Genomic DNA, 26,690 nt, shown 5'->3' with positions numbered 1-26,690 from the left:
GACTCTGCTACAACTAAGGACATCAGTGCATGGCCTAGCAGCAGCTTGTCTGTTGTGTTAGCATTGGTCGTGCATGTGTAGAAACGTGTGGATAGGCTGCTGAGCCCAGGAAAACTCTTCTAGTGATAAAATAACGGACACTGTGGGAGAAAACCTACAGGTCTCCAGTGGCTGAAACCCATTTAATCAGCTCAGTGTCTTTGTTAATAGCTTTGAGAGACATATAATAACTTCTTCACAGTGCTGCATATTTGGGGAACCTGAAAATGATACTCTAGGAGCCACACTGACCTTTGGTACTCTCCTGGATCTGGCCCTTGGCACCTGTGGTATCTTGTGCTGTGGCTTTGACTATACAGGAAGCATCCAGAGCTTCAACAGCCATCTCTGTGTCTTCAGGAACTCTTTCCTGACCTTTATCAAGCTGCTCTGAATAAAAGTTGGACAGCCCACCTGCAAATTAAAACAGTGTGTGGGCATTAAGTTTTAACTAGCTTTGAATTAGTGTTAACCTAAGTTACAATAAACATTTTCAAGCATGTAGCTCATTTCATGCACATGAACTGTCTAACTGGGAGTCTACTTCAGAAAAACAAGTTAGCAGTTACTATACATCTTGTGTAATGTATGATCTAAAACAATCAGCATAGCATATCAAAGAATGGTTACCAGGTACCAAACAAATATGCATGTAAGGCAGCAAACATATCCTTATATACTTTACATATTGTAAAAGCACTAAAAGCAGCAAAATAATGAATATAGTTTCTGATTCTGAAAGTGACACATGCCTTTAAAAGCACACAGAGTAATCCCTACTTGCAACAAAACACTGATAAAATACATGACATGCTGGTACCAGTACTCACAGAGTAATGAAGACAACATTGTACAGAATCTTTCCAAAGGTGATTCCACTCGGTCACAGCAAAGAAATGAAAATATCTTGATACAAACTTTGTATGCAGTGTTTCTATTAGCCATTAAACAACCAGACCTTTTATTAATGTGACTCTTTTTTTTAACTTGCACCCATTGGTGTTCTCACTTTGGTTTATATAGCCACAGGAGAATAACACTTTACCAAATGATACATAGACACCAAACCCAGAGGAAAGGATAGAGCAGACCCAGTAGCAGAACCCACGAGGAAGCTGACAGGAGGAAATGACATGTGATTCACTTCAATTCTGTTCAGGTTGACTAGAGTGGAGTTCAGTTTGTTTAAATTTACCTTGGCTTAACAGTATTTGATTATAGCTAACCTTTTGCATATAGTTTTTGTCTATTTTTTTACGTTACATTAAAATGACATTTTTTGCAGCAGAAGCTTTTAAAGCCTTCTGATTATGTTTCAAGCTGTGTGAGCTGTGCTCCCTCTGAATCCGCTGCAGACCTAAAGGTTGTTGAGCTTTTCATCAGATGTTACAAAGCAAGTTATTTGCTGAGTTAACAGAAGCTGTGATTGTGACCATGATTTGTGTGGGTGATGTTAGGTCGACGTAGCACAGACTTGAAGAAAGGATTTGCTTTTTGATGAGGTTGTTAATTTAGTGGTTAAAAGATGTGGAAATAATCTGAAGTTTGACTGTCGCATTATGAGATTACCTTGAATGCCAACTGTTCAGTCATGTCTAAGCTTTGGTTTCTTGGAATTATTCACGTAATGCAATTCAGCTAATTGGCAACAAACCACGAAGCAAATTATTTATGTAATCAAACTGATTTATTTTGGAATATATGTACAGCTTATAAATATCATAAATTAAGCAATTTTACAGTAATTATCAATGTGGAAAACACATAACAAGGCTTGCAGGCTGCTTCAACAGTTATTATAAAAATAACTATGAAACATACAGAATAAAGCCAACAAAGTGTTTCTGGCAGTGTGCAAAAAGCTGCTCTGCTGATCTCCTGAGCAAAGTCTAGGAGGTACAGGAGAGAGATCTGGAGAGGGGCTCTGAGGGGGAGAGGCCTCCTTCTGAAACAGAGGGAACCACAGACAGACCACAGACATGTGGACACGTGTTACTGTCACATGGCCTGAGAAGATGGGAGGCTGCTGCTGATGATACAGCAGGGCAAGACAATAAATGCAGGGGCATTCCGATGGATGTTTGGTGTTAGACAGGTTAGGGAGGAGCACGGCACTTCATGAGTGTTAGTGGGGTTAGATCGGATGATATGACACCAAACAGAACGAGTAAGTGACAAACCAACTAAAAGGTGTTATGTGTGCATCAGTTCACCATTACCATGAGCTTCCAACTACCTCCACACTATTTTTGCTGTGGGCAACCAGGTCTGACTTGTGGTGAACAGATTCCAAATATAGCGTACAGTATGACAGTAATAGCGAGGTAAATCTACCTGGAATCATATTCAATGTTTATTATAGCCTACTATAAGGAATTTGGAGCATTTTTGTTAAATACAAAAGCCCATTTGGACAGAAATTGACACCCATTGCCCCTGCGTGCCACTGAGAATGCTCAGAGCTCTAATCTTTCATGGAAAGCTAAAACTTCCATGTTTTGTCAAAGCATAAGCATAGCTATATAGCATTTCTTCCTAATTGTCAACAAATCCCATGAAAAGACCAAACAAAGAAGAATGACCGGTTATACTAAGAGGTATTGCTAGTTGCCAAAGTCCTCTTCCTCAGTGCCATAGAGCTCCACAGTTGTCTCCCAACACTTTATTTCATAGAAACTTTACATTACATCCAGGGCCAAGAAGTGGGCTGAAAAAAAAAACATAGAGAAAGACTTTATGGTCACGCTAGGGGCTTTATGAGGCTATACTGCTTCGCGTGCATGTAAAATTTGACCTTTGCAAGCAAAAATAAAGTTATACGATCACTAAAGTCAATTGGAATTAATGGGTGTTCAAAATTTTATGACAATCCATCCAACATTTCTTTCAAAACCTCAAATGTAAACCTTGTGGTGGCACTAGAGGAAAAGTAAGCGGATCACATTGGTGATAAGGATTCATCCTCTGGAAACCATGAATGTCTGTTAAACATTTCATGGCAATTAATCCAATTACTTGTTGATATATTTTGTTGTGGACCAAAGTGGTGGACAAAATGCCTGACACTGTCAACCCTGGAGCCACATGGCTAAAAATAAAACTTAATTTATATCTATAGTAGGACCGAACAGAAGAAAAAGACTGACAGTGTTGGTTTTGGTTAACAATAACAATATTATAGATTAACGTCAGCTACATCCTTTAAAGGGCATACGGTCTTATTTTTGAGAAACACTAGAGCTAAAAGTATGAGTGGCAATACTTTTACTTTACTAAATTACAACTGTAATTTAAGCAATGTAAAATATTTAATATATCACGATGACACACATAACACCTTTTCAGACTACTGCATATCATAGATTCGTGCTGGTCTGTGAGTGGTTAATCTTGGTTAGATGAAGGGGGCGGGGCTATAGAGGCAGCCAATGCAGAAGCGACATAACAAGATTTCATGACCAAAGCTGGCCAATCATCACCTTCCCCGCTGGCAGGAATCAGCCAATCAGAGGGTGCAGCATTGGAAACTTGAAACAGACTGAACAAAATGAAGTGAACAAAAAGAGAATAATGAATCTGGGAAAAAAGAAAAATGGAAAATGGAAGATGGAAAGAAACACCGAGTGCGGAGAATTACAAGAAAACATACTGTTGGCAATAATATAGTTAATGCAATAAGTCAATAGATCGGAATGTGAGAACTGCCCATAAACAGTGCGTCAACAGTGCATTTTAAGATTTAACCCCTAATTCTGCACAATTAAACCAAATGATCAGAGCTTAATTCACCATAGGCATCAATTACAACATAGAATATGTAACAAAAATAATCAAAAAATGAATAAAGAAAAAAAAAAATGCAAAACTTAAAATAACAAATAACAAATAATTTCTCTCAGTCGGGAATATACAGTCTTCTGTGATGTTTTGCGGACAGTTTTTAAACAAATATGTTCACTACTGTGGAAAAAAACAGCCTGGAAACAAGATAAGGCTCATTGTTTTTGGTTTGGTTTGATTTTTAAATTGATTTTACAACCAAATGTAACCAAAAATGGTTGACTGTCTGTTGCAAAAATATGCAGAAAATATGAATCCTTGTCAGGGCTTGTGACAAACAGAACAAAGTCCTCTGGTAACACAGCATGAAGAGAAAAAATTTGAAAAATTCAAATGTCACAGAGCTCCAATGTGGAAAAATAAGACTATGAATAGTAAAGCATTTACTTTTGTAATGCAATTTTCTATCATTTGATGGTCATCCTGATCTTCAAATGTCCACAATTCTAAAATATTCTAGATAATCTGACATTTTTTGTCTCTTATAAAATAAAAACCATAAACAAAGAGCCTTAAATTTATAAAGGGAAATCAGTCAGTTATCTTTAACAAAATACATAACAAAGGGAAATACTACAACCACAAAAAATGTATTTCAATGACAGAAGTATTTCCTGAAATGATACTGAAAAAATAATAATAATACTGTTTTGGCATTTCCATTGCACATCTCTGTGGTGCAAAGTTAAGGTGCAACAGGCAATATGCAGTCAATGGAACATCAGTAACTATGTGGTTTATTCTAGCATAATACTGAAACCAAGCCACACTGTCCAGATGGCTTTCAGGGTTAGTCAGAGGGCATGTTCCAGGTTACTACACTCCAATCAAATGTCCTATGTGGACCTTTAAAACACATTATTTCAGATACCTCAAAGCTTGTCTGAAGCGCAGAAGGGGAATGGCTTAACATTTGGTGACAATCCAATTGGTTACTCTGAGCATGACAAGATCACTAAATCATGACTGGAACAGATTTCATATGGTGAAAAAGGAACTTCACAGACTCTGAGATCTCAGCTCTGAACAGTGATGTAAATGTCATTAATAGCACCTTTAGGTGATGCCTATAGTCTGAGCAGCCTGGAACAAGCCCTTGTGTGTCAGAGATGCATTCAGCAGGGTACAACACCAGGACACCCTGACAGTCAACAAACACGTACCAAGGAATGTGAGCTTATTATTACCAACAGAGTCAGGTGTGCACGATGCATGCATCACCCCTGAGGTCTGCTCAGCATGTATGATTCAATACTCAAATGCACAATATAATCAGAGTACCTTTATGAGAGTTTGCTTAAAGGGATAGTTTTGAATTTCTGAATCGGGTTTATATGGAGCACTTATTTAAAACCAGTGTATTACATACAGTAAAGTCTGTTGGCACACCCCAGCTTAGAGATGCGGCACAACAACACATTGCTTAGCTTGTGTCAGACTCCAAACCAGGGGCATGCTGATAGGCTCTCCTGTAATACACAGACTATGGATAAGTACCTAATACAACCCGACTTAACTATCCCTTTAAGATGACACTTTGTTGTGCTGTCCCATGCAAGTGCAGGCAAAATTCACACCAGGCACTGCATTAATCAAGTGAAGCACTTTTGTAACAACTGTTTAAGCGGCTTAATAAACACTTTTGACTTCAAAAACACAAAACTAAAATGACCATAGACACTTGGAATGTGGGAAGTACAGATATTACATTAATGAACACCTGATTCATCTACTGTGGGCAGTACAAGAGCACAACTTTAAATCCATCTGGGTTCCTATCAGGTAAACTGGCCCAGACAGGCTCCCTGTTACCTCCCTGTCTATGTGAGCTGTAGGCCGATGAGCTGCTGATGGGCCAGCTGGGGCTCCTGGTAGATCTGTCCCAGCACATCATGCATCATGCAGATCAGAGGACAGCCCACGCTCAGCAGCTCATACAGGAACACATAGTCGTGGGAGTAGCTCCTGACGTGGGACCGCACAGCTGTAAAAGACTCACGCACACTTCCCAACAGCTGTCGAGGCAACACACACACAGCCCGGCTAGCACGCCTCGGCCAGCTCAGGCCTCGCCTAAGCAAGGAAACCAGGGTACCTGGTGGTTGGATCTGGACGCTGCCCGTCGCTGAGTAGCTCCCACCATCCAACGCTGAGGATGTGACGCGGTTTTGGTCTTCCTACACAAATCAAGATCCACAGAAACTACATCAGAGTGATGTCCAGTGATGTGATCAGACATTTGGTTTTCACACAAATTATTAAGATGACACTTCTGCTACTTCCACCATTTTATTTAACCTCTGATCTTCTCAATGTCATCCAAACTTCACCAGCCTTGGTAGGTACCATAATTTGAAGTCAAAAAACAACTTGTGTATTCACTTTTGGTATCAGGAATAAGCAATCCTACAAGTGGGACTACAGTAAAAAAAATAACTGTGATTACCCTGAGTCTATGATCATTAAAGACATACTTGGCACAGAGATCCCGCTGAGCATCTGTTCAACAGATTGAAACAAGTTCAAATCAAGGCTATCACTTTTGGTCAGGGACACAATGTCACCATCCGACCACTGTTTGCTGGGGTTACACTGCATTTTCTTTTTTTTAAAAAGCTTTGTTTCTTGTATGTAACCACTGCAGTGTTCCTTACCATTCTCCTTCTGAACCTCCCCATGTGAGTGCTGGATTGACGCTGGGTATAATGCATCTTGCAATAGAACTTTCCTGTAAAGGAAGCACACAAAAATCACAAATCCATAAAGCTTGTGTACAATAAAAAAAATCCTTAAAAAGACACAATGAGACAATGCATTTCCAAATTTGAAATGATTTAAAGACGTCCCCAGATGAGGTGAAAACATCCATAGTAACAGTGAATCAAACGTACTGTCCTGTGAGTCAAAGATGTGCCCTCCCAGACGGAGCGTGCTGTTACAGACGTCACAGCGGAAACACTCGCGGTGGAAGAAGTAGCCCTCAGCGCTCAGTCTCTCCATCACGTACACACGCTTGGTGCAGAAATGGCAGATGTCGCTGCCGCCGAGTCCAGGAGGGAAGTCCTTCCGTACCACACACTGAGAGGAAGAAGACCAGGACAAGGTTACAGAGATGTTACATGCTGCCTTCAAGCCAAGTTTTTTAGGGGTGTTGATTATTCCTGAGATTCCTGCAAGTACACAAAAGTTAATCACAGCGTGAGATGGTGAACTGTTCACAGCAGTGGCACCCATCATAGAAATTGTTGGAAATTAGTGCCATAAAAATGATTCACAGCTTTTTCTATGCAGCAGAGGATGTTTCAAATATGGATGCTGCTGCAAAGAAGCTACATATTCTAAAACACGAATGGTTAACACACATCTTTAACTCAGCAGCACAGAAGATCTAAACCCATTCTCAAGATGGGCACCCAAGATTAGTGTCACTAGTTCAGTATCTGACCAAATGTCTCCCCTTCTGTTCCTGAGATATGGTGTTGAATGATTAACAGAGAAGTGTATCTGCAGAACATTATGGTGTCACAGTGAAGTTGATCTTTCATCTTTTGGATATATAATGTTATCACTTCATCATTCAACCAGCGTACGAATTCTTGAGTTATGGCCGAAAACACGTTTTGTGAGGTCGCAATGACCTTTGACCACCAAATTCTATTCAGTTTATCACTGATTCCAAGTGAATGTTTGTGCCAAATCTGAAGAAACAACCTCTCAAGGTGGTCTTGAGATATCGCGTTTACGAGAGCGAGACGAACAAGCTATCAATATGCAGACACAGTCAGTCCTCTGAAGCTTTATCTCATTTCTCTGTGGTGTGAAACCATCTCACGCTGCTGCAAACACATTAGCTGCTTTGTTGTTTTCCCCTCATGAAGGCAGAGCAGAACCCATTTACCCCTTCAGCCTTCAGAGCCCAAAATGCATTTTAATCACACTCAGTAATTCAGTAATGACATCTCTTCTTAATGATGCTGTTACTAGTTTAACATGTCAGCTGTATTGTAATTCTTTTTTAAAAAAACAACAAAAGACCCTGAGCTGTGGGTTAGATCTGTCTCTGCAACACCCACATGCATCTTACCGGCGTGGCATTGGGCCTGTGGTCTGTCTCGTACAGGATGGCCAGCATCTGAGCTTTAGCGTCTATGGCTGATGACACTTTTCCAACTGTTCGCTAACATTAACACCAGGGAAACACAGGTGCAAAGAGATGGAGGTAAATGAAAGAAGGAATAAGAAACCACAGACAGGAGTTAGAAAGAAGACAGATGGAAAAGCAGGAAATGTATGATTTACTTTGAGTTTATGGAAGTGCAGGTAATGACTAATACCTCCTTAATATAACTAGGAGCTCCAGTAGGACAACTCTCAGAGCGAACAATTGACTTTTGAGTGATTCTTCTAGGCTTCTCAAGAGTGCAGCTCCCATTGCACTAAATGAACACCAGAATGAACATCAGTTGTGCAGTGATACACAGTTCATACGTGTCATATTAACACAGAGTGGCAACAACAATAAAGAATCCTTTTTTTTAATGTACCATCAACTCCTCCTGAAGCTGGGAATTAGAAATATGTGAACACAATAAAGATAAAACAGAAATATGTGAGATTACTCTATTGATAATAAATGCTGTGTGAAGTTATCACAGCCATACATTTTTCTTGCAACGCTACATACCAGACTTTTTAACTTGATTTTACATCCCAGTGATGTACTGTGGATGTTTGTAGCTTCCGGAGAAAACTGTTACACTGTGTTTTGGTACAGGAATAACACATACTTGTGAAATTAAGTTTAAAAAAGTAAAGTTCTTATGAAATGTCTTCACAAAACTCAAAAATATTCTGGGCCTTGTTTCACAAAGACTTAAGATAGACATCTAAATTCATCTGATGCACAAAACTAGTTCTTGGCTAAGGTAAGTAGGGTTCATTGAATAATTTCTCAGTAAACTAAGACTTGTTCAAACTAAAAAAACAAGGCTGACAATAACTGCATCAAACCACCCAGCTCCCTTCACTCTAGCAGAAAATGTTTTGCTTTTGGAATAATTCAGCCATTAGAAGACATTTCAGCCCAGTCAGCAGAAGAAAATGTTGCCACTGTACGTTGCTGCAAACCACAGATATGTTACATTTGTAAAAAAAAATGTACCTTCCATATCAACGTTTTGACAGTGTCATTTGATTACATATATAAGCCCTCAAGAGGTGGAGGGAATGGTGGATGGTGTGACACCAAGGCGCATCAGCTTTCAAGCTGCAGACCACTGTTGAACACCAACAAACAGCATGTTTTTAGTAGCAATAGTGCCACCAAAAGTGGTTGTTTTTAAGCAAACCATCACTGCTTTCCCAGCAACTATTGTGGCACCAAAAGCTGCTTTTAGCGCACCATGGCTGCGTTTCCATCGTCAACTATGCCACCAAAAGCAGGTGTTGTTTAGTGAGCCATCACTGTGTTTCCAGCTGCGACTGTGCTACCAAAAGTGGGTATTTTCTAGCCAGCCATCACTGCATTTCCAGCGGAAATTGTGCTACCAAAAGTGGGTGTTCTTTAGCGAGCCACTGTTGCATTTCCAGCGGCAATTGCACCAAACACAGTGCATTTTTTCAGCGAGCCATTGCTATATTTCCAGCTTGAATTGTGCCACCAAAAGCAGGTGTTTTTAGTGAGCCATCACTGTGTTTCTAGCAGCTTTTGTGCCACAAACATCAGTTATTTTAAACCAAAACATGATCTTTTCCTAAACATAACTAAGTAATTTTTGTGCCTCAACATAACCACATGTCACTACAGTGGTCTGGCGCAACGCCTGCATCTCTGCTGACGCCACATCAAACCACCTATCCATGTCAAGCTCCATTTTACCCTCACTCGTGAACAAGCACCAGAGATACATGAACTTCACTCAAAAACACAAGGCACAAAAACTCCATCTAATATTGATCTTCTCATTAGCTTTAATTCATTCTACTTTGTCTAATGCTCCCTGTGTGAGTGCACCTCTCACAATGATGTCACTTGGAAACTTGTCTATATGTAGAGGAATCAAACTGTTGAAAATATTTGACTTTGGCAACTCCTAGTGGTGGTATTAACAGGAACACCCACACTAATTTCACCAAGATTGTGCCATTTTATTAGAGCTTTCACCTTCAGAATAATCCAAAAGACGCAATTATGAGAAAAACAATTGTCTTGTAGGGCCTTTAAATGTCACATTACTCATTTGTTTGCACACTAACAGCCACGTCAGCCAATTGAATCTCTCTATAAAAAAAGTGATAAAAATCCTGGACAAAAAGCAATTAACATATCATCACTGTGCCATCCTTCCAAAGTACAAGCTACTAAACTTTGAAAATTTCCAAAAATTCAGAGTGGCCTGTGAACACATTAAACAAATGACAATCGATAACTCCTCAACTCGAACTACTAGAGACTGCGAGGTGCCACTGAGACGTACCACCTTTGGTCAAAATGCTCTGTCTTTCAGAGGAAGCACTTTATGGAACACCTTACCACCCTCAATCAGAGAAAGCTCCAGCTTTGCTATTTTCAAGGGTCACTTAAAAGTGTGGCTCAGAAATAATCAGATATGTAATCATAGGTAGTATATCCTTCACTCAAATACCAGCATGTAGCACTTCATGGACATAGTGCAATATCACCTGCACTTAGCACTTTGTGAAATGTGACTGTTGGTTGATATTGATAACTATGTATCAGCACTAGCACTTATAGTGGAAATACTTGAAAATTGTGGTTTATGGGCATTGTGCAAAAACTCCGATATTGAATTCTATGTGGACTCAATTAATTACTGTTTATTGTCTTTTTTTTAATATCAACATGGGCATTGTGCAATAATTTAAACGTAGAGTATTTTATATGGACTCAAATTGTACTTCATGACTGTTGGCGTTTATATATTCATGTCAGCATGAGCATCTGCACTTTAGATGAAATACGTAATTAACGTAATTAGTAATTATGGGCATCATGCAATAACCACAGCACATAGCACTTTATCTGGACTCAATTTCATACACTGGACTGGACAGACATTCAATTCAATGGCCCCAGTTCTTGATGTTTGTAAACCATGTTGTTATGTTTTCTCTTATAAGGTATGTATTTTTTTTCTCCTTTTGTCCTCGATGATCTAATGTATTCACTAACACATGTTTTTCTTCCTTTCCTATCTTCTAACGTTTTTACTACTCTGTAAAATCAACCTGCCACGGGACTACGAATGAAAATTAGCCTGGGACTATAATTCGTCATATTTACCTGCAAATGTTCATTAATGTGCACTGTCCCTTCTAACTTAAATAAATAAATAAATAACCACATGTTGACCAAAGCATTGTTGAAATGCAAAAGAAACATTATGTTTCAACATATCCGCTACATAATAATGTACAAATGTTACATGTCCGTGGTTTGCACAATGCCAACATTTATACTGGCACTTGGGCTGAACATTTTACTGGCCACAGTCAGTGAAAAGTGTGACAATACAAAACACTTCCTGCAACATAAATCTCAGTGCAGTGCAGAGCTGTTGTAGAGCTGTGGAGCTGTGGCACAGTATTTCTGCCTACTTAGCAGTCAGGCCAAGAATCATTTCCTGGGGGGAGAAAATGACCAACAATGCCATCACTGCTGTATATTTCCAACAGGTTAATGCCCTCTTTAAGAACCAAATCCCCCCTGAGTGCTAGCTCAACAACATTGTTTTATGTGTTATACAAGTTATGAGGTCCTAAAGAGGTCCTTTTTCATGTCATTTAGTGCCACTGGTCAGCAGGTCTCGCTGGAATTGTTATTTCAATGTTAGCTAACTTTGTCTAAAAGGCTAAAGAAAAAAGAGAATATGAATTTTTATCAATTTGTTTTGTTTTCTCTTTTAAATTACACCTATATATGTAAGAAAATTCTTAATTTTGCTGTAGACAAGGGGGTTTAAATTATAATAATATCTAATTTTGGAGCTTATGAAATATCATTTGAAAATGTTATGTGCTGCGCTCTGGATCGGGTTTCTACAACCATGTGGGCTGAGCATATCTGTATGCAAGACACAAGTAGAAAAACAATAGAATAAAATCTGGGAACCTCTGGAAGAAGGATACATTTACTGGAGATCTACAGATTATCAGTGCTTGACTTGAGGGCTATTATGAATAAAGAAACTGTTACCTTCATCTGATAATTTTTGGCTAACTTCTTATCATCAAATGCCTCCTGAGCGGTTTCATGGACCTTCTCTTGCTCACTTTCCAGATTATTTGAGGAGTTCTCATACATCCTCTCATAGTGTTCCTTGTGCAGTAAAGAAACTGGATGGGGAGGTGAGCTGCTGTGTCCATTTTCACAGATAAAATCAGAGAGGGGAGAGGAGATCTCCTGGCTCTCATCAAAGCAAGCTGAAGAAGGTGCAGCAAAGGTTTTATTGTTGCTTGAGGAGGAATCAACAAGAAGAGAAGAGATATGCTCTGGTTTTTCAGAGGCAGTGTAAGACGAGGGAGCAGAGGAGTCTTTCTGTATCTTGTCCTTGTGCCCAGCAGTGTACAGAGAAACAGGGGAGAAACCAGCCTGGGCAGTGGGGTCAGGGACAGGGTGGACTACAGAATAGACTGAGGAGCTCTTAGATACAGAAGCAGGAGGAGGTGGGGACGAGGACGGAGGAGAAGAGGTCGATAGTTCCGCCTACAGAAGAACAGACAGAAGACTGAGTAGAAAAGAAGGGTGCAACTGGAGAGAAAATAACTTGATCACATCAGAATAAAAGTTCAGTGAATTTCACATGGCCAAGTCAGTGAGAGTAAAATCAGTTTGGATGCTTTTCTACAAAGTAAAATGTACACAGTTTTTATGAGGCTGTAGAAGTTTGGGTTTTGAACATTCAGTTTCAAGTTGTGGAATTTCAAAAACTTTATTATCAAGTATTTTTTAGGATTCATCAGAAAAGTTTAAGAACTAACATGCATGCTGTTATTGTGAACATGCAGTTGTCTCAACTATGACATTGGTCAAGCATGAAAAAGTGGTTGGTGCAATACACAACCTGTGATTCAGACAGAGGAGAGAGAGGAGCAGGAAGAGATTTGATTCGTATGGACACAGGAAACATGGAGGAGAGGAGGGCGGCTCTCTCCTTTATGCTCCTCCCACTAAACTCTTTAGTGGACAGTTTCTGCGCTTTGCTCTGCACATACAGCGGGTGGTGGTGAAAATCAGAAGAGAGCAAAAATTAGCTGTAACCACATTGTTTGTAAAAGTTGTGATGAAGAACATTGTACAGAAGTGGCCTGAAAATCACCTGCTGCGTTGACTCCTCTGACCTCTCAGAGGAATAATCGATATCCGAAGCAGACAGAGAAGAAGCAGAGAAATATCTGGCTGTCAGGTCAGGAGAGGTGCGTTCTGGATAGTAATGCTCAGTAACATTAGGGCTTGGTGAATGGGGAGGGCTCTTAAAGTGTGTGGGCGAAGGAGAGCGACTGTAGCCGCTCTGAGGGTGAGGAGATTTGGGGGAATAGAGGAAAGTGTTTTGCTGAGCCACAGCGCTGGGATTCTCCAGTAAGCGGAGGTAGATGGAGGGCTGGAAACAGGAAGAAGAGACAGGGAGCAATAGGAAACAAGAGAGTGTGGGTTTACAGTTATACATACAGAGCCACAAATAGCTGTTAATAAATAATATAACCCATCCACTCTCATTTACAACAGAAAAAGGTGAGAAGATTTCAGAGGGACGTGTACCTGCCACTTAGGGCGAGAGGGAGGCAGAGGAGGAGGAGGGGGGACATTCTTAGGCTTTGCAAAACTGGGGTTGTCTATCTCCTCCAGGTCCTCATCCTCCTCTTCCTCATCCTCATCCTCATCCTCTGAGAGAGGAGGTGGGGTCGTGAAAGGAGACAGAGAAGGAGAAAAGGAGGGATTGGATGGGTCCTCGTCAGACTGACGCAAGCAGCAGAGAAAAGGAAAGGAAAAGGGACAGTAAAAAAAAGGAAAGGAAAAAGTATGAAAGACTGAGCATACATGACACATAATTTGGCAATAAAATACAGGTATTGAGCAACGTTTGCAACAGAATAACAGTCAATACAGTGGCAGTGATTTGGATGTAAATGGATGTTGGATGTAGGCATCAAGACAAAGGCCTTCCAGTCCATATTCTATGTTACGTTTTTGCAACCATATCTGTCTAAGACCAGTGTTTCTCAAATGAGAGTACATATAGCCCTTGGGGTATTTTGCAGTACTGCAGAGGGTATGTGAGATTTTTAAAAAATATTATTTTAGAAAATATCAGTCATGCATAGTTCCTGTGGGAGGTTTACAGAAAAATGATGGAAAAGTTTTGAAATTTCATTTAAAAACATGTGGAAACCCTGCATTATTATTACTTTTGTTGATTTCTGAATAGGGAATATTTATTAATCAGTAAGCTGTATTGACACACACCTGCAAGCAGTGTGCTTTGAGTAGGGCTCTGTGATTACATCTACTGAAACTTGAGTATGGAAGCAAACAGCAGCCATAATCATTTTAATCTTATAAGCAATTTAATATTTAATTATCACATTTAACCACTACTGTGTACTCAGTGTTGAAATGCAGATGCCACTGAATTCATAGCATTGAAATATTTTACTTTCTACATTTATGGTGCTCTGAAAATCCCCTATTTAGAAATATTTGATTCATTAATTTAAAAAAAAATCTCAGTGGCCCACATATTCAAACTAACTAAATAGAAAAAAATAAAAATAATAAACTTCAAACATTTAGGTAGATAAATAAGGTATTCAGTAGCTTATTCAAATTAAATTTATTTGCATCCATGCTAAAGTTACTCAACTGCAGTGAGAGTGGATTCCTCAACTCTCGATGAAACTTATAAATGGGACGAGGAACGGAGAGCAAAACCTTTTCTTTACGTAAAAAAAAAAAAAAAAATCACATACATGATAGAATACACCAGTATTATATGGGACAGTAATCAGGCTTGCCGCCTCTCACCTTCGGACGAATCTTTGCAGTCGAGGAGTTCTCCTCAAACTTGGCCAGCAGCTGAGTTGCCATGGAGCGGACTTTGTTCTCACGCAGCTCCCCATCCTCACCAGCAGGGGGCACACTGTGACAAGACAACTGATGCCATGTATTGCAGAGGTGAGAGAAAAAAAGAAGAAGCAGGGAGTGGGATCAATTTGAGGCACACACTTTATCATATATCTGTCACTTTTGACAATGATTATAACTAATGTTTAGAAATTTTAACTGGAATATTTTAGCTCTCCTGTTGGACCTACCTCTGTGAGGTAGTGGTTGCCCTTTCGCTGTCTCTTGCTAACAGAATCCTCGTCCGGTTTGCTGTCATCCTGCGAGAGTAGACATTACAATTAAGATAAGTTGAATCGTGAGGTTTCCATCCTCCATGTTCACATCAACAAAGAGCCACTAAGATTGTTATTAGTATAAAAGCTGAAACTGCACACTAAAACATCAAGAATCCCTCTAATCATCGTGCAGATGGACGGCTTGCGTTCATGATTAGATAACACGTTCATTACAAAAGCATGCTTTGATCTCTTGTGTTGGCTTTAGCTTATCTAATCAAGACCTCAGTGACTGAATGCTGTACTGCTGATGAATGAAAAGGGAATGTAACAGTATTTTGCTTTACCCTGGGCATCCTCTTCTTGGACTGAGGCAGGTTCAGCACTTTGTGGTTGGTTTTAGCCGGATAGCCTTCACTATTCTCATCAGGTTCTCTTGAACCTGGAATATAAACACAAGTCATTCATGTTCAGAACAATTTACTTCACACAATTTAATCTCACATAAAGATACTCAACACTGAAAAGTTATTCAGTAGGATACTTTTTAAGATAAACACCACACAGATAGGTTCCCCATTTACAAACAGTCAAGGACACACTCACAGCAGTGGGGTTAACAACACACACAACACAGCTTCTCCTGGGGGATCCCCCAGCATTCCCAGGCCAGATGAGATATATAATCCCTCCAGCATGTTCTGAGTCTGCCCTAGAGCTCCAGTTGAACATGCCCATAAAACCTCTACTAGGGGGCACCCAGGAGGCATCCTGATCATATGCCCGAAGCCACTTCAACCAGCTCCTTTCGACCCAATGAGTAGCAGCTCTACTCCAAGCTCCCTCTGGATGCCTGAGCTCCTCCTCTATCTCTTAGGCTGAGCCTAGTCACCATAGAGAGGAAACTCATTTCAGCCACTTTTATCCACAATGTTATTCTTTCAGTCACTACCCAGAGCTCATGACCAGGTGAGGGTTGGAGTGTAGATGGACCAGTAAATCGAGTGTGTTGCCTTCAAGCTTAGCTCCCTCTTCACTTCAGCGGTCTGGCGCAACGCCTGCATCTCTGCTGACGCCACATCAAACCACCTATCCATGTTAAGCTCCATTTTACTCTCACTCGTGAACAAGCACCAGAGATACATGAACTTCACTCAAAAACACAAGGCACAAAAACTCCATCTAATATTGATCTTCTCATTAGCTTTAATTCATTCTACTTTGTCTAATGCTCCCTGTGTGAGTGCACCTCTCACAATGATGTCACTTGGAAACTTGTCTATATGTAGAGGAATCAAACTGTTGAAAATATTTGACTTTGGCAACTCCTAGTGGTGGTATTAACAGGAACACCCACACTAATTTCACCAAGATTGTGCCATTTTATTAGAGCTTTCACCTTCAGAATAATCCAAAAGACGCAATTATGAGAAAAACAATTGTCTTATAGGGCCTTTAAATGTCACATTACTCATTTGTTTGCACACTAACAGCCACGTCAACACCAGACTAACACTTAAATTTAGCTGAACTGTTCGCTGCATGAGAACAGTGGACAAAGAGTTATACAATCAGTACAGCGTGAGGAGGGTACATTTTTAGACTAGAGATATCAAAAGACCATTAGAAATTAACTAAAACCCACTGATGTAACTTTGCATAACAACTTACATTACCCAAGGCCATCCTAGCACAATGGCACACAGTGTACACATCGTCACAGTCTAAATATAACCAAATCATACACTTAAGCTCCAAGAATGTCTGCTAGGAAGTTCCCACCAAATGGACTGTAAAATGGTCCACTGAAGGTAAATTATTTTCCCAGCCTCTCAAGAGGTGTGGGTTGCAGCGTGGTGACAGCAGTGTGGGTGACACAGAGGTCCACGGGACATTAACATTAAAGCACGAGAAGCAAAACGTGGCCGAAGCTGGAGCTTATAGCGGGTGTGTGACCGGAGCTGAAGGCCTCCAGAGTTACACAGAGTGACTGGATATGGCTTCCACAGACATAGCACACATACCAGTCATGTCTCTGGCAGGGACCAACCTGACCACGGTTGTGTGAGGTGCAACACTAGCTCACGGGTAAAATAGTCCCGGAGCCTTAGTTATTTCAAATACTACTGGGTCTATACTTTAAGAGAATGTACTGACTTTGAAGACCAAACTGACTGTGACCTCCATTAGCTTCTCTTAACTGTCTTACAGTTGTCTTCCCTCTCTGTTAGTTTATAAAGGACCGGAGATCCTGTTTTCACAGCTTTTTTTGGTTGGGTATAGTATTACACATTTTCTTGGTGGTTAGGGTGAAACTGTCCAACCGTGCACTGCATAGCCGGCCCACACCCTGCCCCATTCACATGTTATGTATGGCTGGATCCCTTTTTCATACACTGGAGTGAGTTTGCAAACTAACCATTTCCTTTTTGTCAAGCTTGGGTTGAGAAGTGAGAAAGGCCATTTTAGAAGCAATGGTTACAGTGGTGTTTGTAGTTTCCAGTTCCGTATATTACACAGCCTACAGTTCATACGTCTACTACTGAGGAATAATTATCTTAATATAATGTCAACTTGGAAGCAAAAGGTTCTATCTGACATTTTTGTCATATCATTTTATTCCGTGAAAACATATTAACATTATGTGGGGTATTTTTTAACTTGTATGCGTTTTTGGACTTTTTATTTAGGAAACAAAAAGGTTCTATCTCCAGACTCAAACTTGGCTCTACAAGGTTCTACTTGTGAGCCAATCAGCACTTTAAATGCACACTTATACTCCTTTTCCACCAACACAGAATTGCCCTGGACCAAAGGAAATAGACTTCAAACTAGAATTGCTGCTTCCCAGTTGTATCTCTGCAAACCAGTCATGTTGCAGCTACAGTTCTGTGAAAACATGGATGCTTCACACATCTTCCCCCTGCAGCACACAAGATCGAAACAATCGGCACAGTTTGAAGTTGGGCACCCAGGATTAGTGTCATCACTTCATCATTTTACCCTATTAGACTTTTGTGTGAAATGTTTGTGAACAGAAAATGTTGTGGCCGAACACATGTTCTGCGAGGTCATGGCGACCTTGACTTTTGAGCATCAAATTAGTTCATTCTTGAGTGCAAGTGGACGTTTGTGCCAAATTTGAAGAAATTCTCTCATGGTGTTCTTGAGATATCGTGTTCACAAGAATGAGACAGACAAGGTCACTGTGACCTTGACCTTTGACCCATGGCCACTGAAACTGAATCTGTTCATTGTTGAGTCGAGTCAATGTTGGTCTAAAATTTGAGGAAATTACCTCAAAGCATTCTTGAGATACTGCATTCACAAGAATGGGGCAGACAGACGGACAGATGGATGGACGTACAACCTAAAAACATAATGCCTCTTGCCACAGCTATTGCTGGCGTGGGGGCATTAAAAACCTCAACTATTCTCTAGTGCTTGCCTCACAATTTTAGCATTAGCTGCCAGACTAACATTAGGAAGCTAGCACTGGCTGGCTAGCGTTGTAGCCTGGCATTTGTACTGTTTGCCTTCATGAGACCATTAATAAAATCCTCAGCCTTGAGGTTCCTTATTTGTGTTGCATGACATTTTTTTCATCTCCTTACTTGTAGAATACAGTCCTGGTTAGATTCATTACAGTGGCTGCTTACTGTCTAATCCCAAGAAAACTTAAATTAATTGTTTCTGTAATCACATGTTTAAAAACCAACATATTCCTACCTGACATTGACCTCTGCACTATACTTGACCTATTTTTTTTTAATAAGAAAAAGATGATTCATCCTAAAACAATAAACAAATGTTGTAAAAATGTCATGAAGGGCATTAAATTGAACTTCTTCATTCTTCATATGTAGACACTGTAGACAATTTCATGTGAGACACCACATGGTCATTCACTCCACAATGCTTATTTCTTATCCCATTATCATTCACTGTCACTTCAACCAGAAAACATAACTTTCCATTGAGCTGTAGTCATTACATTAGAATTTATGAAAGAATAAATTATTATTTTTCCACATTCTTACTCTCAGTACAAGGTAAATGCTTATGAGCTTCACAGCAGCTGACGAAATAAGTTGATCAAGACTGTTTTTAATCTGTGACAGAAGCAGGAAGGAGCCTCACGGTTATTGTTTCCTGGGGAGTTCCTGAAGGCCTCGTAGAACTTGGAGAGGTAGAGAACCATCAGCAGCTTGTCTGGTTCAGCCTCCGCCGCCATCTCCTTACCGGTCGTCACTGGCTGGATGCCAAACTCTCGCTCAGCCAAGTCAAACGCCAACTGGTTGTTCCCTGCCACGTCCTCCTCGTTTAGGGAGTCATAGTCACTGAGGAAGAACAAAAGTGAAGTGAGGGGAGGTTAGTGTATGAGTTTCTATTGTTTCTTTAAACATCCTCCATATTTCCAGCACTGGCAGAAGAGAGAGATGATGAGGTGAGATAACAAGAGCAAAAGAAAAGATATTAAGGGGATTTTGCTTTATCTGATTTTATAATAAAAGTGATGCAGAAAAGTTCAAGTATTTGAGTTTCAGTTTCAGTTTCTCAGTCATACGTAGGTTCACACAGGGTCAACAGTACATTGAAACGTATTGGACAAGAGAACGGGTCAGCTCAGCAATAAAAGCACTAGACACAATAACGATCAAATAAGCCCAGAGACCATCTTATGATGACATCCGCTGCAATACAGCAATCTGCCACTTAAACAATTGTCAGCCAGGGGCGTAAAGTGTGGGGGCCAATGGCCACTTCCCTACTTCCTACCCCACCCCATCATTTTGATCACTTTGTGAGCATTTTATTGTTCATAATATCTACGTCAGCCATAGCTAGCAGCTTAATGTTAACAGGCTGACATTTAGCGTGTCAGCTGGTAATGTTAGCACGTTTAACATATTAACATAGCAACAGTTGGAGGACTGTTTAGCATGTTCGTTTGCATACATTTAGCATGGTAAAATGCTAATATTTAGCATGTTAGCATGTAAGTATGTATGTAGTTTCTGTGGTATCTGAGGGATCACAAATTGATTACTGTTCATCCTCTGAGGACCAAGAACGTGTTATGCGTCAGACTGGTGGATTGACCACCCATTTTTAGAGCTGCTCTGCTAGCAGAGCTCAAGACTGCTTTGTTTGACAGGTAAACACTGGAACCATGGAAAAAAACACCAACCATGCAAACATAATCTCTCAAGTACAAATCAGTCTTTGAATCACAGCAACCTGCTATGACAAGATTTACAGTAGATGACTTGTGTGTGATTCTACACAATGAGCCCTCCTCAAAGAAATGATGTCATTCCCCCTGATCACTCTGACACTTTTATTTGATTTCTCAGTTGTGTGTGAGCGGACTGGAAAAAGTGGGTCAGTGTTGACTTTATGATAGCCGGTTATTGAATGAGATTAATCAGTGGATAAGTTCATTACAATCACTTTGATGGAGTGTCAGCACCATCAAACAAGGAAATCAAATGAACTAGTGCCTTTCATTCCCCAGACATTAATTTTGTCTCATTCATTCATATTATTAAGCTGCTCAGTTTAAACAGAGCCAGTCTGGACTGGTGACTCTTCACAAGCCAACAGAAAACTGCCAAGACCTGTATAACAAACATTGCCACGTGTTTTCTGATTGGATTGTGTGAGCTTTTGTGTGTGTTCTTACATGAGCTCAGGCCTCTGGCAGTGTATGAGAGCGCAGAGGGCCAGGCCATTCCTCCAGGAAGATGTGAGGTTAGTTACGTCAACTCCCCTGTAGCCATGAGTCTGCTTCTGACACCAGGTCAGCAGCCTGCCAGGACGCACCTCGGACTCTGCATGAGACAATGAGATCAACAATAGCGTTAGCAAGGTCATGTCGGGTTGGAATTTGCCCTTCGAAATGCATTATTGACTCAATAAAACTCTGCATCTGAACACCAGTGTCTTGTTGGTTTAACTTGAGCCTTGTGACTTGAAAGACTTGAATCACCTCCCAAGCCTAAAGCAGAGAAACCTTGGCAGCGAATTCGGAGACAGAGCAGATATTCAGGTCAGGGTACAAACTAGCCTGCTTAAAAGATCTGCAGTATTCGCTGTGGTGTGTTTTAAAATGCATAACTGTAACTTCATGGCAGGATTTCAGGGTTAATCTGTGGAGTGAAGGAATGGAAATTTGCTTCATGGTTAATCTAACTTCATGGTAATTTTGGAGGCTCTAGCTGCTGCAGTGCTGTTTTGTGTCATGGTGTTTCTCATATTTAGCCTACAATCACTGATATGGATGGGATGGAGAAAATATTGAAAACACCTGTTAGTATATTACAATACACGTCAACAGCTTGACAGACTGCAGCCTCCAAAATAACACAGAGGTGAATCAACACCTCTCTAAAACCATTTTTAACAAAAACTGAGCATTATAACCTTCATGACTGTAGAAGTAAGTGCAGGGCTGGTGTAATGCTGCATTAGTTTTAGCTACATCGTACTCATCAACCTCATTTCAAGCAGCAGGAGACAGCAGACAGCAGGTGTTTCCATTATCAAACCCACTGTACACTACCTGCCCTGCACCAAAAAGAGATGGACGCAGTTAACGACTAGCAAGAGCACACATCGGAGAAGTTTGTCTTCAGGGCTTTCTACCACCAAGTTCTTTCTGGCAGAAATCTAGCCCTTTAACCCACACTATAATCTTTTTCCTAAGTCGTACCTAGGAATGGGCTTTCTGAAGGCAACCTTCTCCCAACAGCAGCTGGAGCAACAGCGGCAGCTGAAGAGCCAGATAATTTACTCAAGTAGGAGACCAAAATAGAGCCAAAAGGAGAGTGAATACTGGGCTTTCATTCAACAGGTAGCCAGATACATTACTCCAAATCAATACTTTGGTACCAAGTGGATGCCAAAATTCTGAAAAGGGGATGGTACTCGTTTTTCTCCAGTACCAGTTCTCCCAAGTCTTGCTGTTCTGAGGAGCAGCATAAACACTTTCAGGTGTTGTAGTCTGTCATTAAATGCTAAAGGAAGAAGAACGCCTACCAGCATGGAAGAAGAAGAACATGTGGAAGACAGTGACAAGTGCAGCTGCTGCAACAGCTCCACCTCGACTTGTCGAAAAGAAAAGTGTGTTTTTCTGAGGCAAGCATACCTCTTTAATTCCTTGCAATGGGAGCCCAGATAGTAACACTGTAGCAGCAGCATCACAAGGCCCTGAGCTTCTATTCTGTGCTGAGCACTGCACGTTTGGCATTTTTTCTGGTAGCCGAGAGTTGAAAAATGTTTAACAGTGGAGAAGGGGTGGAACAAATAGGCTGCCACAAAGACCTACTGTCACATCTGACATGTACAAGTGCTAAACAGCAGCAACAACAATGGAGAAGAAATATGTTAATATATTGTAGACTATATATAAATATATGTTTCCTCGCCAACAAAATCTCATGAAGCCACATACACTGGTACTTTGGGTTCAAGGCCAGTCATCAGGGAATAATTATAAAATTTAAATTTCATTTAAATGTTTTTAATAAAGGAGTATACCTGCACCTCTAAGTACATGGACTTCATCATTTTGGTTTCATTTTTTGCAGTGACATCATATTGGGTATCGAGAATTGTGGAATTTCACTGGTATTGGTATGCCTACTCCATATTAACACTAATATCGTTTTGGAAATATCAATAAGGCATTGTTTGTTTACAGCTTCACCATGACATCATAACATAAGAAAACTATAAAAGCACTCGGAGAAAATTTCATCAAAATCCGTTCAGAACTTTTTGAGTTATTTTGCAGACAAACAGACAAACAGACCAACGCCGGCGAAAACATAACCTCCTTGGCGCAGGTAATAATATGTCAAGGTTGTGTTTACAGCTTATTCTGCTGCCCCTAAGGGTCCTGAAACAATCTATTACTGCTGCTGTAACTTGTGACTAAACAATTATTTGTTCCTCTCAGAGAGAAACCTCCATCATAGAGAAGACAACATTCAGCTGCACACTGTTGTTGTTTAGCAAAGCAGAGCAGGCCAGCACATGTTTGTGAGAGGCATCATGTTTGACCCTCATGTGGGTGTAATGTTATCCAGCTGTATTGTCTGTGATGAGGTGTGTCAGCCTGTGACTGAGATAAGGCTAAAGTTTCCCCTCAGTGAAGGCTGGCGAGGCATTCACTATGATGTCAGCCTTTTTTCTCTAGTAAACTTAATTCAGGGGTACACTCCAGTTTGATGTAGACAGCATGTTCAAATGGCACAGCCTTTGTTACAGCAGCTAAGCTGTCATGCTACACTGTCTGGCTGAGTTAGAGTTGAGACAGTTTTATAAACAGTTGCTGAGTGTCTTAATTTCACTTAGAAAGGTATCAGCGAATGCTTCAATGCAGTGTTAATAGGGCTGTGGATGTATCTAATCTCAGCGGTGGCTCATAGGATGATCAGATTACTATTACAGCATGACAGAGAGCTTTGAAAGTAGAATACAGTCCCATCTGAGTAGTTGGCAGCATTCCTGACTGTTAATACTTTGTCTAAAGATATTCAGTGCGTCTATAGTCTGTTATTATAGCAGCATGAACACAAATCACACTATCCCTATAACCAGTTGATACATGCTCAGCACTGTCTCGCAATCATACTGAACCCAAAATGCTTTCTGAATCTTTATTTTGATATATTTTAGTGTCTTAAAATGAAGATCTACGCTGAAAAACCAGAAGAAGAAAATCAAACTTTACTAACAGTTTTACAGACTTTAAAGTTGCATTTTGGCAAGATTCCAGTTGCAGTCGGCACGTAAACCTTGTCACTGACTAACTGCCTGATGGCTCATTTTCCAACTAGTGCAGTGCCTGTTCAAACACATGCCTGTACAGAACGGCAGAGTATTTTGGACACTCATACAAACAACTTCACACTCGTCGATGCACTTTTTTAGGGTCCTGAGCAATAAACCTGGGCCAAAACCAGCTATAGATTTATTATGATGTTGAGATATGAAAAATATTAAATTATGTCTCTATTCTAACTTATTTTACCCTGACATAACTTACAAAATGCCCCAAAAGCACTTAAAATGACTCAGCAGTATGGTACTTAATTGTGTACTTCTGCTTTAAAGGAAAACATTGTAGAACATAACTTTAAGTATATTATGCTGATAATGCATCTTTTTTATGCAAAAATTTGAATCCTGGACTTTTACTGAGTGGTATTAACAGTTTACTCTTAAAAGTTGATCATTTTACTTCATAAAAAAGGATCTGAGTATTGCTTCTTCTACCACTGCCAATACCAACATCCCAGTTAGAGAAGGGTGAAAAGTAAAGCGAGACAGTCTGTGGCCCCCAAATCACTAAATCTGTCCCTGACAAATAGATAAAATAGACTAAGTAGAGGGTATTCATTTCTTAACGGGCAAATTAATTGCTCGCTTCAACATAACCACCTTGTTTATAAAGTCATGCAAGGTATTTTGCTGCTGGTAACATTATTAGTATTTTAAGTTAGTATGACAGTCAGAAACACCAGTAAAATACACAACTAACATGTTCGACTGAGTCCTCAGAGCCCCGAAGCCCTGCCACCACTAAAGTTTAATAATATTGAACATGTTATATGTCCAAATTGCACCAAATTTGAGACTGTACGTCCTTGGTTCTCCAGTAAATCACCTGCCAAGTGTGAAGTAGATCAGATGAACGGTTCTCAAGAAATGCAAAGGACACACATACATACACACATACAGAGATACTTTGCTGTATAGTTAGATATCATAGAGGTTCAGACAGCAGATTAGATAGAGACAAACATCAAACATACTAAGTGAGCAAAGTTAAATCTTGGACCAGTGGGGAAAGCCACATTACATCATCTAACACAAATCACACCTTTTTTTTCTCATAGATCATTATTTTCAAATCTCAATATTTTCATGGACAATGACACTGAATGTGTCAGACAGCCATCAGGACTAAATCACCACATTGTGTTTGGGGGAATAGTCATTCTCACCTCTTCTGGACAAGTTCACTGATCTACGTGTGGGTCCTCCTTTTTCCAGATGACAGTCCTGTTGGCCATCAATGAACAGGTGACGCACCTGACAGAACAAAGAGGCAGAGAGAGAAAGTCAAAGATATGTAGGGAAATATTAATTAATATGAAATTATTTTAAACTTGATCAAACATTGTTTAACAAAATCACAGGGACACTTAGTCATTGCAAAAGCAAACAGTAGGATTTAGAGGATTTGCAGTTGACACAAATCTCTTTGGAGCCCCATTAGCTGCATGTGGTTGTTAGCTGGCAGAGCTAATAAAGGAATATAGTCATCGTTAACAACTCTACAAATGTTAATTGGGACACCCATCAGGGGTGCCCTATGAGCTCGCTCCTTTTTGCATTTGCCATAGAGCCACTTGTAATCTCAACATATAGCAGGGATGTGGAGGGGAGTCTTGAACAAACATGCTGACAACTTACATCTATAAGTGCTTTCCTTAGTTTCCTTCCTTATTATATAAGTGTTGGACTGACCTGGTGTGGGCGTACACAGCTGGAGTTGAGGTTGGGGTAGCGGGAGGCAGGGTCAATGCTGTACTGTTCAAAGTTTTTACTGATGTTCTCTGTGGTGGTCTGAGGCAGCAGGCGGTAGATGCTCTCCCTGTAGGGACAACAGCACAGATATAACTGGTAGATTCAAGACAGTGCAGCTTCATAGATTTTTTTAGATTTGTGGTCAGTTGATGGTAAGCCAATTTGCCTTTCACGTTTTCATGATTCTTGTGTACAAGTACAAACTTTGGACTGACAGCGGAGCAGGAGGAAAGGTCATAAGGTCACTATAAACAATAGTTTTCATCCTTTGAGGAGCATGAACGTCCAATTAAAGGGCACGGAGGAGCTAGAAGACAGCACATGTATATGGTTCATCCTCTGTGAAGCATGAATCTCCTAAGTAAATGTCATGGTAATTTGCCTATTTGGTAACTGATTAGTAAAAGTAAAGTATAATTTTAAAGTAATAAATGGTCAGAGAGTCAACAACAACCTCTCTTGTCCTGCGGGGAACATTTATACGCAGTAATAAGTGTCTGGCCAGTAGCTGCCAAGTTGTCATGCTTTGTTATTACAAGATACTGAACCCCAAATTGCTCCCAATGGCACAGCTATCGACTTGTTTTCAGCTGTATGAAATGCAAAGAAAATCTACCTTGCTTATCTAAAGTTAGAGACAACAGACCACACACCTCTCAGCCAGTATTTCCAGAGGACTCTTGCCCTGCGCCCAGCCCCTCACCATCCAAGCACTGTCAAAGGCTGCCAGAAAACCCCGAGCACAACCTGTACCCATCGGCCAGAAGGGCTGCAAACAGAGAACATGATGTCAGCTTGAGCGCACACAAGCTAAGCCTCAGTCAGGGCAGAAGCCAGAGTATCAAACAACT

The 26,690-nt window shown here is 40.4% G+C and overlaps 1 protein-coding gene across 3 annotated transcripts in view; it reads right to left on the bottom strand.

Annotated features, from left to right (window-relative positions):
• Nucleotides 1–26,690, bottom strand: part of mical2b (microtubule associated monooxygenase, calponin and LIM domain containing 2b) — an 83,900-nt gene that overhangs the window by 12,717 nt on the left and 44,493 nt on the right. Inside the window, exons 10-27 of one of the 3 annotated variants that reach the window (XM_050073104.1) lie at nucleotides 26,493–26,608; nucleotides 25,780–25,906; nucleotides 25,254–25,341; nucleotides 20,924–21,071; nucleotides 19,378–19,577; nucleotides 15,585–15,679; nucleotides 15,211–15,279; nucleotides 14,921–15,049; nucleotides 13,658–13,855; nucleotides 13,218–13,499; nucleotides 12,963–13,103; nucleotides 12,095–12,604; nucleotides 8,214–8,315; nucleotides 7,964–8,056; nucleotides 6,771–6,957; nucleotides 6,534–6,607; nucleotides 5,975–6,056; nucleotides 292–453 (exon numbers count right to left, since the gene is read on the bottom strand). In XM_050073104.1, the coding sequence (XP_049929061.1) occupies nucleotides 292–453; nucleotides 5,975–6,056; nucleotides 6,534–6,607; nucleotides 6,771–6,957; nucleotides 7,964–8,056; nucleotides 8,214–8,315; nucleotides 12,095–12,604; nucleotides 12,963–13,103; nucleotides 13,218–13,499; nucleotides 13,658–13,855; nucleotides 14,921–15,049; nucleotides 15,211–15,279; nucleotides 15,585–15,679; nucleotides 19,378–19,577; nucleotides 20,924–21,071; nucleotides 25,254–25,341; nucleotides 25,780–25,906; nucleotides 26,493–26,608 (2,803 nt within the window). The remainder of the gene's footprint in view (nucleotides 1–291; nucleotides 454–5,974; nucleotides 6,057–6,533; nucleotides 6,608–6,770; nucleotides 6,958–7,963; nucleotides 8,057–8,213; nucleotides 8,316–12,094; nucleotides 12,605–12,962; nucleotides 13,104–13,217; nucleotides 13,500–13,657; nucleotides 13,856–14,920; nucleotides 15,050–15,210; nucleotides 15,280–15,584; nucleotides 15,680–19,377; nucleotides 19,578–20,923; nucleotides 21,072–25,253; nucleotides 25,342–25,779; nucleotides 25,907–26,492; nucleotides 26,609–26,690) is intronic. The other 2 variants (XM_050073105.1, XM_050073106.1) reach the window with 2 other exon arrangements.

This window comes from Epinephelus moara, chromosome 20 (assembly GCF_006386435.1).
Source record: "Epinephelus moara isolate mb chromosome 20, YSFRI_EMoa_1.0, whole genome shotgun sequence".
In the NCBI taxonomy this organism is placed as follows: domain Eukaryota; kingdom Metazoa; phylum Chordata; class Actinopteri; order Perciformes; family Serranidae; genus Epinephelus; species Epinephelus moara.
The sequence above is the reverse complement of the archived record's forward strand: the minus strand, read 5'-3'. Positions and strand labels throughout refer to the sequence as shown.